Source organism: Taudactylus pleione, unplaced genomic scaffold (assembly GCF_031769625.1).
Source record: "Taudactylus pleione unplaced genomic scaffold, aTauple2 ptg000179l, whole genome shotgun sequence".
Lineage (NCBI taxonomy): Eukaryota > Metazoa > Chordata > Amphibia > Anura > Myobatrachidae > Taudactylus > Taudactylus pleione.
In genome coordinates, this window is record NW_028284581.1 from 26,290,790 (window position 1) to 26,308,358 (window position 17,569).

At 43.4% G+C, this 17,569-nt stretch overlaps 1 protein-coding gene across 2 annotated transcripts in view; it reads left to right on the forward strand.

The window, feature by feature from the left end:
* The window catches only part of FBXO15 (F-box protein 15), a 161,552-nt gene that overhangs the window by 58,186 nt on the left and 85,797 nt on the right, over positions 1–17,569 (forward strand). For both annotated transcript variants that reach the window (XM_088475981.1, XM_088475982.1), the window contains exons 3-4: positions 10,376–10,489; positions 14,538–14,642. In XM_088475981.1, coding sequence (XP_088332107.1) covers positions 10,376–10,489; positions 14,538–14,642 — 219 coding nt within the window. The remainder of the gene's footprint in view (positions 1–10,375; positions 10,490–14,537; positions 14,643–17,569) is intronic.

Sequence of the window (17,569 nt, forward strand, 5' to 3'; positions counted from 1 at the left end):
CAGTCAAGGCTGACGTCCATGCTGTCTTCCCTACAACCCTGCCGGTACCAGAACGCCGGTACTGAACCAGGGATGCTGGTAAGCATCTGGGGTCGCAGCTAGCGGTGACCCCAGATGTTTTGGACCATGGCCGGATTCAAGGGGGCAGCAGGTAAGCAACGGGGTCCCGCGGTGGGTCCCTGCTGAGTACATGGTCCAGAGTCCCCAGACAGGGGGCTACCTGGGGACTGGCTGCAGCGTGGAGCCAGGTAACTAACCTGCGCTTCCACTACCCCCCTGGAACAGCGGACCGCGGCTGAGCGATAGCGCTGCGGCGTCCCAGGGGTTAAATGCATGCCAGGGGAGTGCGCCTCCCCTGTACACAGCCGGCGCCTCCCCCGCTGCACACAGCCGGCGCCTCCCCCGCTGCACACAGCCCTCTCTGCATCTGCTGACTGGCCCTGTGGCAGCGCTCCTCCCCCAGGCCGGCCTCCTCTCTGCTCCTCGGTGGCCATCTTTTGCTGGAAGCATGGTGAGTGCTGCTGGATGCTGATGATCGGTGGCATCGCTGTCTGGGTCCCCCGGCATACCTCTCCTCCGTTGGTTACAGGTCTGTGTATGCAGCGCTGTGTCCTACCAGGCTCTGTTTCTGCGTAGTTGAGGATCAGCGCTGATAGTGCAGTAATTGATTTCTTTGCATTGTATGTGACTTCTGCTAGCGTCTGCTGCCTGTACTTTCACTTTCTACTGTCAGCCATTTCACTGTCCCTGCTCTTCTTCTGCTAAAGCCTTTGTGGTGCGGTGATTGCAGGGTGGTTCTCCCACTATACTAACAAGTATCAGTGAGAGGGGTCACATACTTGCCATCATGTCTGAGAGTGACTTTCCTCTCCAGCTTATTTGTACTACATGCAAGGTACCAATAGCGGAGGGGGAGGGTAACGCGGAGTGTCATTTATTGGCGCAGCCAATTACTGTCACGGCTCCGGTACAGGAGCCGCCCTGGGCTTGTTTCGCCAAAGCGCTTACAACCCTCGTGGGCCAGTTAGCTCTGCAGCCTGCTTCCCCACAGATGGGATTGTCCCAGCAGTCAGTGGTGTCGTCACCCATGCAGGGTTTCCCGAGACAATTGATGGTACCACACAGTCTCCCTATTTCCCCTCCTTAGGTCTCTCAGGAGCCTGCGTGGGTTAATTCACTAACAAGTTCTGTACAGCATTTGTCGGACGTGTTACAAGGGGAATCTGTGTTGCGGCCACATAAATGGCCGGTGGCGTCTCTGTCCGGTCCTTATGAGGACGACGACGTGATGACCGATGATGGGGAGATTCTGGATCTTTCTGACCAAGAACCTCTCCGTTCTAAAGAGTCGGACGCTAAGTCCAAGGTATATATTCCTGGACTTATTCGGGCAGTCCGCACGGCTTTAGTGATTGAGGATGAAGATCCTCCGGTGTCCAAGTCAAAATATGCCTTTATTAAGGGTGACGCCACAGTGTTTCCTCTTTCGGGTCAGTTATTAGACCATTTAGAGGAGGCGTGGAAACACCCTGCAAACGGTATCAGCCTCAGAGATGCTTGGCGGTGGCTTATCCGTTTGCGGACAATTATTTTTCTAAGTGGGAATCCCCTCCACAGGTGGATTCTCATGTGACACGCCTAGTCCGAAGTGCCACATTGCCCATGCCCTCCAAGTCCTCCTTGAAGGATGCTACGGACCGTAAGGTGGAAATCTGCCTAAAGTCCGTTTATTCCCTTGCGGGGGGGGGGGGGGGTCAGACGTGTTTCTGACTTAGGGGCTCTCTCTTGTAGACCCCCTTTTCTGATTTTTTATAGGAACAGGGCGGTGCTGCGCACTCGTCCTGGTTTCCTTCCCAAAGTTGTTTCGAGTTTCCACATCAACGAGGAAATCGTTGTGCCGGCTTTTAACTCCACTGGCCTTTCCGTGGGTGAGGCCACTTTGGATGTTGTGCGGGCCCTAAGGATTTATGTTGACCGCACTTCTTCGTTTAGGAAGTCGGACGCCTTGTTTGTCCTCTATGGCTTCCGTAAAAAGGGTTGGCCTGCTTCAAAGCAGACTTTGGCAGGCTGGATTCGTATGGCCATTTCAGAAGCATATCTTCACAAAGGCCTTCCGGTTCCTTCCTCTGTGAGGGCTCATTCCACTAGGTCTGTGGGTCCTTCGTGGGCAGCTCGACGTGGTGCCTCAGCAGTCCAGATCTGCAAGGCTGCCACGTGGTTCTCTGTCCATACGTTTGTGAGGTATTATGCGTTTGACACCTTTGCCTCTCAGGATGCTTCCTTCGGGCGGCGGATTCTCCTTTCAGCACAGGAGCGTCCCCACCCTTGAAGGATACTGCTTTGGGACATCCCCAAGGTATCCTGTGGATACCCTATGGACCCTGATGTAGAAAATATGAGATATGGTAAGAACTTACCTTTGTTATCTCTATTTCTACGAAGTCCATAGGGTTCCACAGGACTCCCGCCCTGTCGCACCTGTGCTACAGATGGGCTTTACTCTGGTCACCGGTTTTTCCGTCTCCCTCTGGTGAGAATGTGATTCTTGTGTGTGTCCAGATCTTTTTTCTCTCTCTTCCTTCTCCTCCTCCTCTGGCCTATGGCTTGGTACGTAACTGAGATGCCTTGGCTCGGGGGCGGGGTATAGGAGGGGGACCCTAGTGCATCCTGGGAGGCTGAAAACTTTAACTCTATGGTGCCCGATGCCCGACGTCATCACCTATACCCCAAGGTATCCTGTGGAACCATATGGACTTCGTACAAATAGAGATAACAAAGGTAAGTTCTTACCATATCTCATATTTTCTCATGTAGGCACTGTCCAGTGATGATGGAATTGTGGACAGTGAAGATTTTCAGACGTATCTTGCATCAAAGATGGGGCTTGCATCAATGATGATGCAGTCCACTAGCAAAGGTACATACAACCCTTCTCTGCACGCCAAGTGACTTTTTCATGTTTTTTTGCACAAAAAAGCATCTTAGTTGCAACGGATGCGACAACCGCTTCACAAGGCAGCACTGATTAATTTGATATGCGACACTTTTATATCTGTGTGCAACTGAGTTTGAATCTGTACTGTTCCCACTAGGCCGTTTTAGCAGGGCACCGCGCCTTGCTGTTATGGTGACGCCACGATAAATCAGTCGACTCCACCCGCGGGCCGGAAAAGTTCTGGTAAAACAATCACCGGCGAGTGAATAGATGCCATGCGCATGACATCTATTCACACTGCAGGGAGAGCATCTCCGTGAGTGCTGGACACCCCCCTACAGTGATGAAAAGGGGGTGCATCTTTAGGCCACACCTCATTTTGAGTGACCTAACCCCCTTTTCACAGAAGTGCCATTCTTCGATAGCCACCCTGCCTTCCCTAGGGTGAACACTGAATTTGTATATGAAGTGCTACGATGCAGCTGCCTAAGCTTTTTTTTCCTGCCAAGTTTCGTTGTGCTTCCTTTACAGACTCTGACGCACAGATTTACAAGTGTCGCATATCAAAATAATAAGTACAGTCTCATGAAGCAGTTTGTAGAACCCATTTGCAACTAAGACACATTTTCAGCTGAAAAATGAACAAAAAAGCCTCTTGGCGCAAGCCAAGTCGCACGGGACCTGGCAGCTCACTCCCGCCACATGGCGTATTGAGGCTAGGTGTATAAAGGAACATCTGTACTAGTAAGAAACACATTTAGTTCTGTGCACACAATCAGGGAGCAATTAAAGTAGATTGTAGTAAATCTGGTGTATGTCACTCAAAAGTAGTGTGCACTGTAAAATGTAAAATGTTCACTTCTACACAGTTGTATACATGTCAAGATTTGGCTGCCTCTACAATGTATGCCTAGTTTGTTACTAGTCCTCATCATCAGTGCACAATTGCAGCCTACACTATACTAGGTGCAAAAGATACACCTCCAAATGGGCATATTTTTGCTTGCAATTCAATCTGCATAGCCAGTAGTTCCTTCACTGAACTTTGCCTACGTAAGAATGTCCCATCACAGCCCAGATTCAGGGGAATGCCAGATGAGCAGCGCAGGTCAATTAATAGGTTGTACATTACTGTTTGCTGCTTGTGCGTTATTGTCCAATCAGCAGCAGAGATTAGAAACAGGCATGTCTGTCGGCCATTCACCACAGTCAGCATGCTGTGCTCTGCTGATCAGCTGTGGGGTTCCGCTATAGTAATACACTGCACGACAGCATTGCAACTGCCCATTTCTCCAGCAATTTCCTCTTCTGCGCATGCACGACTGTTCGATAGCAGGAATCCTTGATGGTTGTCTTTGTGGGAATATATACCTTTATGCAGATGATACCCAAATTTACTTATCCTCTCCAGATGATTCACCATCTGTGTTGGCCCAGATATGCCTTTCCATCTTTGATATCCTTTCACCACCTCAAGCTTAATCTCTCAAATATAGAGCTAATAATATTACCACAAGTTAGTAGGAGTTACCTTCCTGATATCTCTATATCTGTTGAAAACACAACAATGAAACCTACTTCTCAAGGCCGCTGCCTAGGTGTCATCCATGAATCAAAACACTCCTTTATTTTCCACATTCAATCTTTTTCCAAATTGTGCTGCATACATATAAGAAATATTTCCAGAATACGTCCATAACTTACATCAGACACAGCAAAAACTGTAATTAATACCCTCATTATGTCTCGCGGTGATTATTGCATTAACCTCCTAACTGGTCTTCAGCTGACTTTTCCTACAATCTATTTTGCATTCAGTGCCTACACTGTTTGCCTTGCTGATGCTGCTCCTCTCTGTCAGTCCTTATCTTGGCTGCCTGTATGTTAACACTTCCAATATATAATACTTTTGCTAACATACAAGGCCATAAACAACAACATACATCTCTTCACTTATTTCAAAATATTGTATCTCTGAGATCATCATCTCTTATCCACATGCATTACTGAAATTTTTTCGGGATGCATTCACTCTGTGGAATACCCTCCTTTGCACAACAAGACTTCCTCCTAGTCTCTAAACCTTCAAGCATTTCATGAAATCATCCCTTGGCCAATCTTAACAAATTCTAGAACCACTCACATAACCTCCCATAAATTATTCTACTTCACTAGCTTCCCTTTATAAAATTCACACACAAGTTTATGTACAGTGTTCTCTTTTTACACTCATACAACCCACAGACACCAGGCCAACTTTGTTGTGTGACATTCACTATCCCGGCACAGGGGATGCAACCTGTCAGAATCCCAGCGCTGGCATCCCGAAGGTAAGTAGCGGTGTTGGGGGGATTGTTAGGGTTAGGTACTAGGGGGAGGGTTAAGGTTGGGCACTAGGGAGGAGGGTTAGGTTTAGGGTGCGGGGAGGTGGAGGTTGGGTTTAGACACTAGGGGGCAAATTTACTAAAGTGAGTTTTTAGAAGTGAGCATTAAAAGTGATGTTGCCTATAGCAACCAATCAGATTCTACATAACATTTAACTAGCACCTTCTAGAAGATAATGGATAGTCTGATTGGTTGCTATGGGCACCATCACTTTTAAAACTCACTTCTAAAAACTCTCACTTTAGTAAATTTACCCCTAGGGGTATGAGGTTAGGTTCAGGCACTGGGGAGGGAGAGTTAGGGTAGGGAGAGGGGGAGGATTAGGATACCTACAGACAGGTGTCTGTAACCTAACCCTGTTGGGATGCCGGCGTCGGGATTTTGACTGCCGGCATCCCGTACCCATCCCGTGTAAACTGGTTGGACCATTCGCAATATGTTGCACTTATCCTTTTGTATCACATTCTTATTTCCCTATAATATGTAAGCTTGTGAGCTATCTATTACCCAGTTTTGTCTTATTACTAATTTGTTCTCAATTGTAAAGTGCAACAGAATATGCTAGTGCTATATATATTGATAAATATACCTGCATGTAAGTCAGAATTTGCAGTCTTGGGGACATAAACCCACTATGAATTTTTTTAAAAACTTTTCTCTATAAATAGTTGACATAACAGGTTTTTTGAGCACATCAAAGTTTGGTTAACCTTATCTATAGTTATTTGAGGGAAAAGGTCCACCCAATACGATAGACCAGTTTGAATGTTAGAATAGTCAAAGATCTGGGGTATCTTATAATATGTTATAATTGCTCTCCTCCCCATTATGGTCTTTGACCAAAAAAGGAAAAAAGTGTGAAACCTATCTTTTAGCATAATGTAATGCCTGCAAAATAGCAAACACATGTATTGGAGAGTGTATTTTAGCAGTAACCTGCAACTCAGTAAGAGGTTTCTGAAGGTATTTGGCTACCAAAGAGCTAACTAATGCTGTTACCATCAGCCTGCCAAGTAGAAATTGGGTAATAAGTCTCACCATTCGTAAATTCTGGATTATTATTTAGCAGTAGATGAGAGCTGTGATTTCATAAATCCAAGCATACTAAACCAGCTGATCGGTTGGAGGGTATGCTGGGAGTTGGAGTGTCATAATAGCTGGAGAGCCACAGGTTGGCCAGGCCTGCTCTAAGCCATCATTAGTAAAGGGTTATCCCAAGCCTTGAAACAAATTTACTGTATGTGCATATGTAAAGAAGAGATTAAGAGCCATATTCAATTAGAGACGAAAAGCCATTTTCGCCTGTGTTTTTGCGAAAATTTCACCTAAAAAAAATTTGCCAAATTCAATTCCAGGACCTAAGTGGAAGCAATTCTCCAAAAAAGATTCTCCAATCAATAGCAGGTGAAAAGAAATGCAAAATATTTATTTTGGGGTCAAACGTGGGGAAACGACTCTGAACCCTTGGGACAGCTCCCCAAAGGACAAATCTGCAAAAAAAACTAAAACCTAAGAACACCCCAAAAAGACATATCATTTTTGGGGTGAAAATGTAAAAAGTGGGGGGATAAACATAAAAAGTAGCGAAATAGACTTCTTGGGGGTCCCCAAGTATGGATCAGGTGTTTTGGGGATTGCAGGTGCATGCAGCAGGTGGATTTTTCATGTTTTTAAAAAGTTCACTGTAGAGACATAAAAATATGCTAGCACCCATTTTCAAGCACCCCAAATTTGACAGGAATACTTATTTTCACCAAAAAATACTGCTTAATGCTATTCTTCACCACTTTTACAAAGACGCTAATAGCAAGCAATTTACACAACTTAAGTACCCAAAATAGTCTTATTAGGGCTATTAGTACACATCTATATTGATTCCCTATGTTAATGTATCTTTTTCTGGGGTACAGACTGATTTACCCAATTCTTTCAGTACTTTTCACCTATTCTGCATTTGCCTATTTCCGTTTTCGCCTGATTTGCAATTGAATTAAGCGAAAAGCAGGGACGAGCACGGAATAAATTCGCCTCTGAAACAGGCGAATGAAGCGAAAAGTCTGACAGACGATAACGTTGCCTCTAATTGAATTCCCCTCGAAGTTCTGCTTGGACAAAAATGATTGTTCAATTGCAAAATGACATAGGTATACCTAGAATGCAACCAATCCCTGATCTACCCGAGGATACCTGCATAACTGTACAATTTCATGTTTGGGAAATTTATATTTTCTAGTGATGGTGACTGTTGCAATGTGAGTAATACAATTTTAAGATTCTTGTTCTGCCAAATGAACCTCATCCCAAGCCAAGCCATCAGGACAATTGTCAACATTTGCAAATGGTATAGGAGTTTGGGAAAGTGGATCATTTTAATAAGCCTGGCACAACCAAAATAGGGGAGACCTATAGTCTTCTTAATAGTTAAAAAATGCCACCATGACCCCTGACCCTGGGGTGCACTTGCTCTAAGATATTGGCCCTGTCCCCTAGTGATAGAAGGCAGGGTTTTCAGACATTGGGATTTACCAGGGATTTTCATGGGGAGGCAGTGATACCCTGCTTATACACATAAATAAAGCATGTAGATCCACATGCAAGTGGTCTGGAATGGCAGTATTTCTGGATTCTGGCCTGTAGGGCCGTATTCTAAACAACCCAGTTAAAGCGTTAATAAACAGTTGCTGTTGGACCTTTATTCCAGAATTGTAACTGTTGTTGTTTCATAATAGTTAGAGAGTCACAGCTTGTGTTAACAACTTTTGAAAATTAGGGAGGTTTCACACAAGTCACCAGTGGCATTTCCAAATATAAGTGTAGTTTTAATTTTACAAACATCAAGACAATTTATTTTCTAACTATTAAACCTTTGAAATTGTGTTCCTTTCATTAGGATAGTAGGCATCAGCAGAATATTATTGGATATGACTAAGGCCCCAAACATTTAGAAACACAATAGAATTGTTGGTCATTATTTTAGATCAATCCTCTTTTTTTTTTTCTTATTAAGCAACAACAAACTACTAACTAATGTGTGAATATTGCTGCCACCACATAGAAAACATTTCCCCTCCACCTTACTTCCCATCCTAGTTCTTAAAGTGCTTTTGTATTGTAATCGTTGCCTCTAGCGCATATCGATACCAATGTTCAGCTGATTTGCTGTTCAGCCACAAACACCCTTAAAACTCAATTAAAAATAGGAGGAATAGTTTCTTTTGCGCTCAATCCCACGGTAGAACTCTTACATCTTAACTATGGGCTGAATTCAATTAAATGCTGATTCGTGGTAAATTATCGCACCCGCGATAATCGGGTGAATGTGAAACCGGTGAGATTTTTTCACTATCACAGACCAAGGGCCTTATTCAAATAGAAGCAAAAAGCTGTTTTCCGCAAAAAAGTATCGCCAATCGCGGCTTTTCGCGTGGGCGGAACTTATCTCCAAATTCAATTCCAGACGGTTTTCGCCTACGAGGAAAGTCAAAGCAATGTAATAGGCGAAAAAGATTTGCCTAAGAATAGCAGGTGAAAAGAAGTGCAACATTTTTTTTTGGTGCAAACGTGGGGAAACCACTCAGTACCCTTGGGACAGCCCCCAAAGGACAACTGTGTCAAAAACTCTGGGCAAAAAACATAAGTATTATCATTTTGAGGGTGAAAAATTACAAAGTGGGGGGACAAGCATAAAACCTAGCGAAATAGCCTTCTTAAGGGTGTGCAAGGATGGGTCAGGTGATTTTAGGATGGCAGGTGCAATGAGGGTGTTTTTTTAAACTTCACTTTAGAGACTTTAAAAGATGCTAGCACCCATTTTCAAGTACACCAAAATTGACAAGACTACTTTTTTTCACCCAAAAATACTGCTTTATGCCATTCTTCACCACTTTAACAAGGACGCTAATAACAAGGATTTTAAACAACTTCAGTACCCCAAATCGTTTTATTAGGGCTATTGGGACACTTCTACATTGATCCCCAATGTTTGTGCATCTTTTTGGGTTCAGACTGATTACCCCTCTTCTGACAGTACTTTCTGCCTGTTCTGCATTCGCTGCTTGCTGTTTTCGCCTGGTTAGTAATTGAATAGGGCGAAAAGCGGGGTCGCGCACAAAAGTTTTCGCCTCCAAAACAGGCGATGTAGGCGAAAAGTTGGGTAGGCGGAACTTTTTCACCGAGGCGAATCTAATTGAATATGGCCCCAAGTGAAAAAAATGCAAAATCCCTATTTTTGCCTAAAAATGTGGGGATTTGTTTCAGAACCCTTTGGAGACCCTTCCTAATGATAAATTATCCCCAAAGTTGGTTGTAATTTGAACAAAAATGACCTGTGAAGTTTTGGGTGAAAATGTTTTCTTTGTTGAAAATGGGGTTAACGTATTGATTCTGGTATTTCGGGGGGCTGTATGGATGTGACACATGTTTTAAACATTGCACATGGCTGCTGCAGGTTTTTTTGTTTTTTTTACTTTGTGCGCTTTTACGACACCAAAACATAATTGCACCCATTTTAACATACCCCCAATTTACTTGCAGCAGTAACTTCCCAGAAAAAACTGCTTTCGATTTTTTTAATATATATGCAAATTATAGCCAGCTGACGCAATTTAAGGAGCCTAAATTCTTTTATTACGGCCAATAATACACTTCTAAATTGATTTCCTATGTACGTTAGCCTTTTATTGGGGTACAGACTCATTTTCCTGAATGTCCTGATATTTCCGCCTGTTTTCGCATGATAAATTATCGTACATACCCGTTTTTGCCTGTATTTTCGTGGAAAACGGGAGCGCACATGCCGGAATCGGTGATATCACACAAAATCAAAGAAATTGGCCAATATTATCGCTGCTAATTGAATACGTCCCTATATGTTTAGAATTTTAGAATGCAATAAACCATGTCTAATAAACATGAACTGAAAATTTTAGAAAGAACTCATTTTCATGGGTTTTACCCAGTTTATTTCCATCATTTTTTTAAAATTCTTATAAAGAAGCCACTGAAAATTTTATAGATTTTTTTTTTTGTCATTCTAAATTATGTTATTATTTGCAGTGCTAAAGCTTCAAATGAAAGTTCAACAAACTTTGGTCCCCATGGAAACAAACGCAACAGGAATCTCAAATTGGTCAAAAAAATGTGCGCTGGAGAAAGTGCATACATAGAGAGGTAAGTGAGTTGTCTTAGTGACCAATGTTTTTTGTTTTTTTTCTGGAGATTTTAGACTTTGAGGATACTGTGCCCTTTGACAATAATGATATTGAGTTGATTTTCTTCTGCTCAAATAATGTTTACTGGCTGCTTTTTCATGTAGCACACAAATGCTACACTGCAGTTTAGAGTTGAGCTAGGACATACTCTCTTTTAACCTGTCTGTACACTAAAAATGTACCACCCCTGCAGTTCAAAATGGTTTTATCAATATGAAATCATTATGTTCCTTTTATTTGAGCCCAAGAGTGAGAGTTATATCAAGTTTAAAAGAAATTACATTTTACAGATAGTTTTGCATGGTTCATGAACTAATGCCACACTTGCCTACTTTTGAAAAAGCATTTCAGGGAGATTGTGAAAGCAACACCTATGAGCGTGGCGGTAAAGTGGACATCTGAGAGGTGTGTCATAAACTTGACTTACATCCAAATGTAAATGACCCCCAAAGCAGTTAGTAAAATCTATTTGTTGATGAAAACACACTGATACTTTTCAGGGCTTGCTAATTTTTTTTGTGGTTTTACAAGGGTTCCATATACTAAAAGTGTCCAAGAGAAACCTTATATAAATAGGCACTTAGGGGTGAGGAGTGTAAATAAATTGAAGTTGTATTTTGGGATATTTACCAATTTAAGGTGATTATTAATACACAAGTGCTCCCTTTTTCTTCCTTGTGTATATATAATATAGTTGAAAAGCAAAGGCAGCGTTACTCCAAGAGTTAATTTCATCAGGTTTTTATCAATAAATACATGTGCTCGTCATATAGCAGACGTTCAGAGCCTAACTGGTTCTTTTGTCAAGGTGAGCAAAACAGTCAAAAGGATACAGTCAACAACTCAAAAACTTACCTTAAATACTAAAGAGTATCCACTAAGCTGGAGCAGGCAAGGCCGGGGGGACGTCCTGAGGTGTGTTCTCCACATGGCGAACACTGCATAACTGTCACTTGTAATTGGTATCATTGATCTATATACAGTAAATAACCTTCTCTCTGGTTTGTGTGTGCTAAGATCATAGACAATTCACATTAGAACAGTGGACCTTCTCAGTACTTCACTTGTAACTAGGGGTGAGCGGGTTCGGATTTCTGAAATCCGAACCCCCCCGAGCACCCCCGATCCGAGGCCGAGTCAGGCGGGAAAAGTCGAGCCTGACTCGGATCTGAAATCGAGGCAAAACTTCATCATCCCGCCTTCCGGGTCTCGCGGGTTTTGGATCCTATATAAGGTACCCGCGTCGGCGCCATTTTCTCACTCGGCTGTGGACAGTGAAGAGGAAGTGGGAGTTAGGGCTGGCTGGGCTGTGTAGTGTAGTGTAGTGCAGAGTAGTGTTGTGCTGTGCTGCGCTGTGCTGCTGTTGTCCATAGGGGCTGTGTCCACTACTTCAAAGTCCATAGGGGCTGGCTGTGTTGTGCTGTGCTGCTGTTGTTAATAGGGGCTGTGTCCACTACTTCAAAGTCCATAGGGGCTGGCTGGACTGTGTTGTGCAGTCAGTTGTCCATAGGGGCTGTGTCCACTCCAAAGGGGTGCTCCCCCCAAGTGCTAAAAAAAATTTTTTTTTTCTGTGTTTGTGAATTGTGTGTGCAGTAGCCGCACGTGCATCAACAAAGTAGTGCCAAGCGTGCGCCTGTGTCATAAGTAAAGGGTGCTGTAACCCCCAAAGTACACTCCAAACCAAATAAAAAAATATTTTCTGTGTTTGTGAATTGTGTGCGCAGTAGCCGCACGTGCATCAACAAAGTAGTGCCAAGCGTGCGCCTGTGTCATAAGTAAAGGGCCAGCTGGCTTGACCGTTAAAGGGTGCTGTAACCCCCAAAGTACACTCCAAACCAAATAAAAAAAATTTTTTCTGTGTTTGTGAATTGTGTGCGCAGTAGCCGGCTGGCTCATTTCTTAAAGGGTGGTGTAACCCACAAAGTGCACTACTCTCCAGCAAAAATAAAAAAATATTTTCTGTGTTTGTGTGCTCCTTAGCCGCACGTATATATCAATATAACATAAATGGAGGACCAAACTTTCTCCGATAAAAATAAAATAGGGAAAGATCAAGAACCACTTCCTCCTAGTGTTGCTGCTGCTGGGAGTTGTTCATCATCCCAGAGAGGAAGTAGGAACACCACTACTTTTACTAAACAATTGACCCTCCAACAGTCCCTAGCGATGAGGATGAAGTACGACAGCAGTCATCCTGAAGCAAAACGTATAACTGAGGCCTTGACTGCTATGTTGGTGCTAGACGTACGTCCGGTATCTGCCATTAGTGCAGTGGGATTTAGACAATTCATGGAGGTAGTGTGTCTCCGGTTCCAAATCCCGTCTAGATTCCACCTGCATCCTCAAAGCAGCAGCGACAAGCATGCGTCTGTCTGTTAAAGTGTGGTGACACCCTCAAAGTGTGCTCCACAAACAATAAAAATATTCTTCTTTTTTTTTTTGTCTTTGTGAAATGTGTGGGCTGTAGCCGCACCTGCATCCTTAAAGCAGCAGCGACAAGTGTGCGTCTGTCTGTTAAAGGATTACATCGGTGACAGCATCCAAGTAGGCATGTCAGACAGTCCGTACCTGTACTGGCAGGAAAAAGAAGCAATTTGGAGGTCCCTGTACAAACTGGCTCTATTTTACCTGAGTTGCCCCCCCTCCAGTGTGTACTCCGAAAGAGTGTTTAGTGCAGCCGGGAACCTTGTCAGCAAAAGGCGTAGGAGGTTGCTTCCACAAAATGTGGAGAAGATGATGTTCATAAAATGAATTATCAACTCTTCCAGGGAGACCAGCCTCCAGAACGTACAGAGGGACCTGTGGTTGTGGATTCCAGCGGGGACGAATTAATACTCTGTGAGGATAAGGATGTACACAACACTGAAGAGGGTGAGGATGAGGAGGATGAGGACGACATCTTGCCTCCGTAGAGCCAGTTTGTGCAGGGACAGATTAATTGCCAGCTTGTTTTGTGGGGGCCCAAACGAACCAATCATTTCAGCCACAGTCGTGTGGCAGACCCTGGCGCTGAAATGTTTGGTTTGTTAAAGTGTGCATGTTCTGTTTATACAACATAAGGGTGGGTGGGAGGGCCCAAGGACAATTCCATCTTGCACCTCTTTTTTTTTTTTCTTTGCGGTATGTACTGTTTGGGGCCTAGTTTTTCAAACTGCCATCCTGTCTGCCACTGCAGTGTCACTCCTAGATGGACCACGTGTTTGTGCCGCCCACTCGTATCTCTTAGCATAGTCATCCAGCTACCTCGGTGCAACCTTTTGGATATAAAAACACTATTGTGAGGTGTGAAGTGTTCAGAATAGAGTGGAAATGAGTGGAAATTAATGTTATTGAGGTTAATATTAGCATAGGAGCAGAAAAACCCACAAATTCTGTGATTTTAGCTGTTTTTATGCTTTTTAAAAAAAAAATACAGATCCAAAACACAAAACCCAGAACACAAAACACGGAAGGGTGGTTTTGGCAAAACCAATACAGATCCAAAACACGAAGAAAGATCCAGATCCAAAACCAAAACACAAAACACGAAAAGTGGCCGGTGCACACCCCTACTTGTAACACCTCTACTCTTCCCAACTCCACACATGTGCAAACTGCTACTCCACTGTCTTCTCTAACCTATGAGTCCTGGCAGAACTGTCGGTGCATTTACTGTACACAAATTGAGTTTACAGCTCCAATGGTTATTTTGTTCTTCCACTTGATGGCTACAGGCTTTAGGACCAATCTTTTTTCATCATTCTCAAATCAAAGCTGTGTGTTTTCGTATATTGCTATTTGTTCATATGCTATAATATGGCTATCAGTGGTTTGCAGTAGACATGGGTCACAATGACAAACCATCTAGGATTAATTCTACAATTGGCAAGCACTTTAGTAAATGTGTCCCAGATGGCCTTGTAGTATTAAAACCCACTTAATTTGTTTATATCTGAACAAAGCGGAGTATAGAACAGAGTCCTAGCCATGACTAGTAATAAAGGATATGCTTTCTTTGTGTCTTGCAGACTTCCATTTGAAATACTATTGAAAATTCTTTCATATTTAGATCCCGTCTCACTGATGTGTATTGGTAGTGTTAATAAGCAATTCTACGAACTGTCCAAGGACAAGTAAGGAATTTTCTTGCAGATAACTGTGTGTGTGTGTGTGTGTGTGTGTGTGTGTGTGTGTGTGTGTGTGTGTGTGTGTGTGTGTGTATAATTAATACCCCTTCTTTTTGGATTGTTTTTTTTAGGCTATATCTTATTACAATGAAAATTAATAGGTTTTCTTATCTGTCAACCCTATTACTTTTCTTTTTCCTTTTCTTCAAATAAAATCTAATTTATACAGTATTTTTTCCTTTTTCTAGCTTGCATTGTACCTATTCTTTTGCTGGAAGCTTCTGTCTTTTCACACGTTGTGTGCCATTTCACCTGTTTGTTTACATTTTTTTGGGGAAAATTAATGTGACTAAGGCCTTATTCACACTGGTGTTAATTGCATGCAATTTGGTAGTGCAGAACAGGTCTGACAATAGAAACCACTGTTGTTAATGTCACTATTTTCACTTAAGTTTTTACTAGGTTTCCAGTGCGCCACATTTTTTTCAAATGCAATTTGTTCCATCCATATGTGTTTACCACAAGTATATGCATTGGGACAGTCCACAATAACCTCTAACACACCGGTGGGGAACCTTTTTTCTGCCGAAGGCCATTTTGATATATATAACATTATATGCATGCCCGGTGCAGGCCACACCTCATCCATGTGACATCACACGGGGTGGGGGCCACAATCGCCAGTGATTACAGCAATGCCGGGAGCATCCTGAGGATTCTCCGGGGAGCTGTAAGGGCAGCGGTGTGACCGTCTGAAGCGTCCTATGGACACTCCAGGCTGCACTGCTGCATAGATTCTGGCTGCAGGGTGCCATTCGCAGAAAAAAGCTCAGAGGGCCAGACCAAATGATTCCGCGGGCCTTAGACGGCCCCTGGGCCTGAGGTTCCCCATCCATGCTCTAACAACTAGAAAAAATGTGCTTGCATTTAACACACTTTTACTGCATTTAACACACTTTTGTTTTACTAGCATGAAAAACGCAAATGCAATGCCAGTGGGCACCTGTCTTATATAAGAAAATATATGGAAACGGCGCCAAATGATATTTATATGATAAAAAAATGTAAATAGAAAAACCCCTTAATAAGGGCGTCGGCTCACTCTGTCAAAAACAATATAGTGCTGGTGATGCACTAATAGGTTAAATAAAAATAATGGAGTTGTCCTATCAAGCGACTAAATATTCACAATCAGTGTTCCATTTGTATAGGTGTATAGCAATGTTAATTAAAGTGATTCAGTGTAAAATAAATATGTGACTATATCAGTCTTTCAAGTAAATCAGTAAAGTGCAAAGTCTGTATGTGTGCAATAGTACAGTGCAAATAGACACGTGTATTTTAGCAAAAACGTGCTAATGTATAAATAATATATAAAGAATTCAGTGACCATACATAGGAATTTCATAAATAAAGTGCATATGCTTAAAAGTTTTGTATAAAAATATATATGAATTTATTTAACACAACAACAATATATTAAAATTGAATTAATTAATATTAATGCTATGAACTATGTGGTGAAGACCTCAAGTAAATAATTCCAAGTTTAAAGGATGGCAAAGTGTTCGTTCGCGTATGTGACCGTGATTACTTCCGCCCTCAGAAGTCCTCCGGCATTTCCGCCCACACTCCTGATGGCCCGCGTCATCACCAGCCTCCGGGATCATGCTACGTCACGCAGTCTCCATCCTCCACGTCAGAATAGTGCGCCGTCAGGGGGATGGTATTCTTTATACTCCTGGTGTTCTCTACACTTCCGCCCACACTTCTGATGGGCCACGTCAACGCCAGCCTCCGGGAACAAGCTACGTTACTCGATCTCTATAGTGCCCGACTTTTGTTCACTGTATGGACCATGCCTCCACGTCACGTCCGCCCGGCTCCCCATGTTGTGTTTATGTGGGCTCATACTGTTCCCATAGCGCCCTCTGTTGTATTCTCTGAAAATAAAAATTTTATAAATAGCGAGAATAGAGTTTTTTTCAGATGTGGGTAAACATACCTTTGTGAGGTTCTGGTTTTGTTGTGGGTCCGGGGTGGTAATAGGAACAGACACTGAAGCAGGTCTAAAAATAAACGTGGAGTTTTTAATGAGTGGCTTAACAGACATGAATGTGGTAAACCAGAAAGTCCGGGTATAGCACTAAAGTGCACTTGGGAACTGTAGTGAGGTAATGGGAATAGTCCATGATAAGCAATCCACCCCCTTTGTCAGCTGGTTTTAAAACAATGGCCCTCATTCAGAGCCGTACACTCTGAGCAGAGCGCACGCTCTGAATGAGGGCCGGCCTCCATGAAAATGGAGCGTCCTTCTGGACGCTCGTATAGCTGTGGGTCACCACCCACAGGCTATACGAGCGTGCATTTTGATGGCCGCGTTGGTCGAGACCATCGCGACCATCGAAATTGCGAGCCGGAGCCTGCGGTTGAGGTTTTCAACCGCAAGCTCCGGAGTGATTTTGGCTCTATCAGAGCCAAAATCACTCCCACTGACATCACTAGTGATGTCAATGGGCTGGCTTCTGACGGGAGGCGTTCCCGTGGGAACGCCCCCGTCAGGGAGGCACGCCTACCAAAGGGGGCGTGCTGTCAATCAACATCGACAGCACGCCCCCTTTGATCAGACACAACGAGCGAAGGACTTTCCTTCGCTCGTCGCGTCTGGCGCATGCGCACGACGGAGCTCCCTCCGTCGTGCGCATGCTCAGTCCATAACATCGACCCACTTGCGAGCGGACAGCCGCTCGCAAGTGGGTCTGAATCAGGCCCAATGTCTTGATTCTTTTGTAATTTCTTCAAAGCCTCTTTCTCACGATTATTCAAATTATGTTTCTTAACCTGGTTCACCTCCTCCTCATACAGATCTTTTTTGACCATTTCATAAAATACACTGATGTGATTCCTGTGGGAGATAACAGATGAACTAAGAA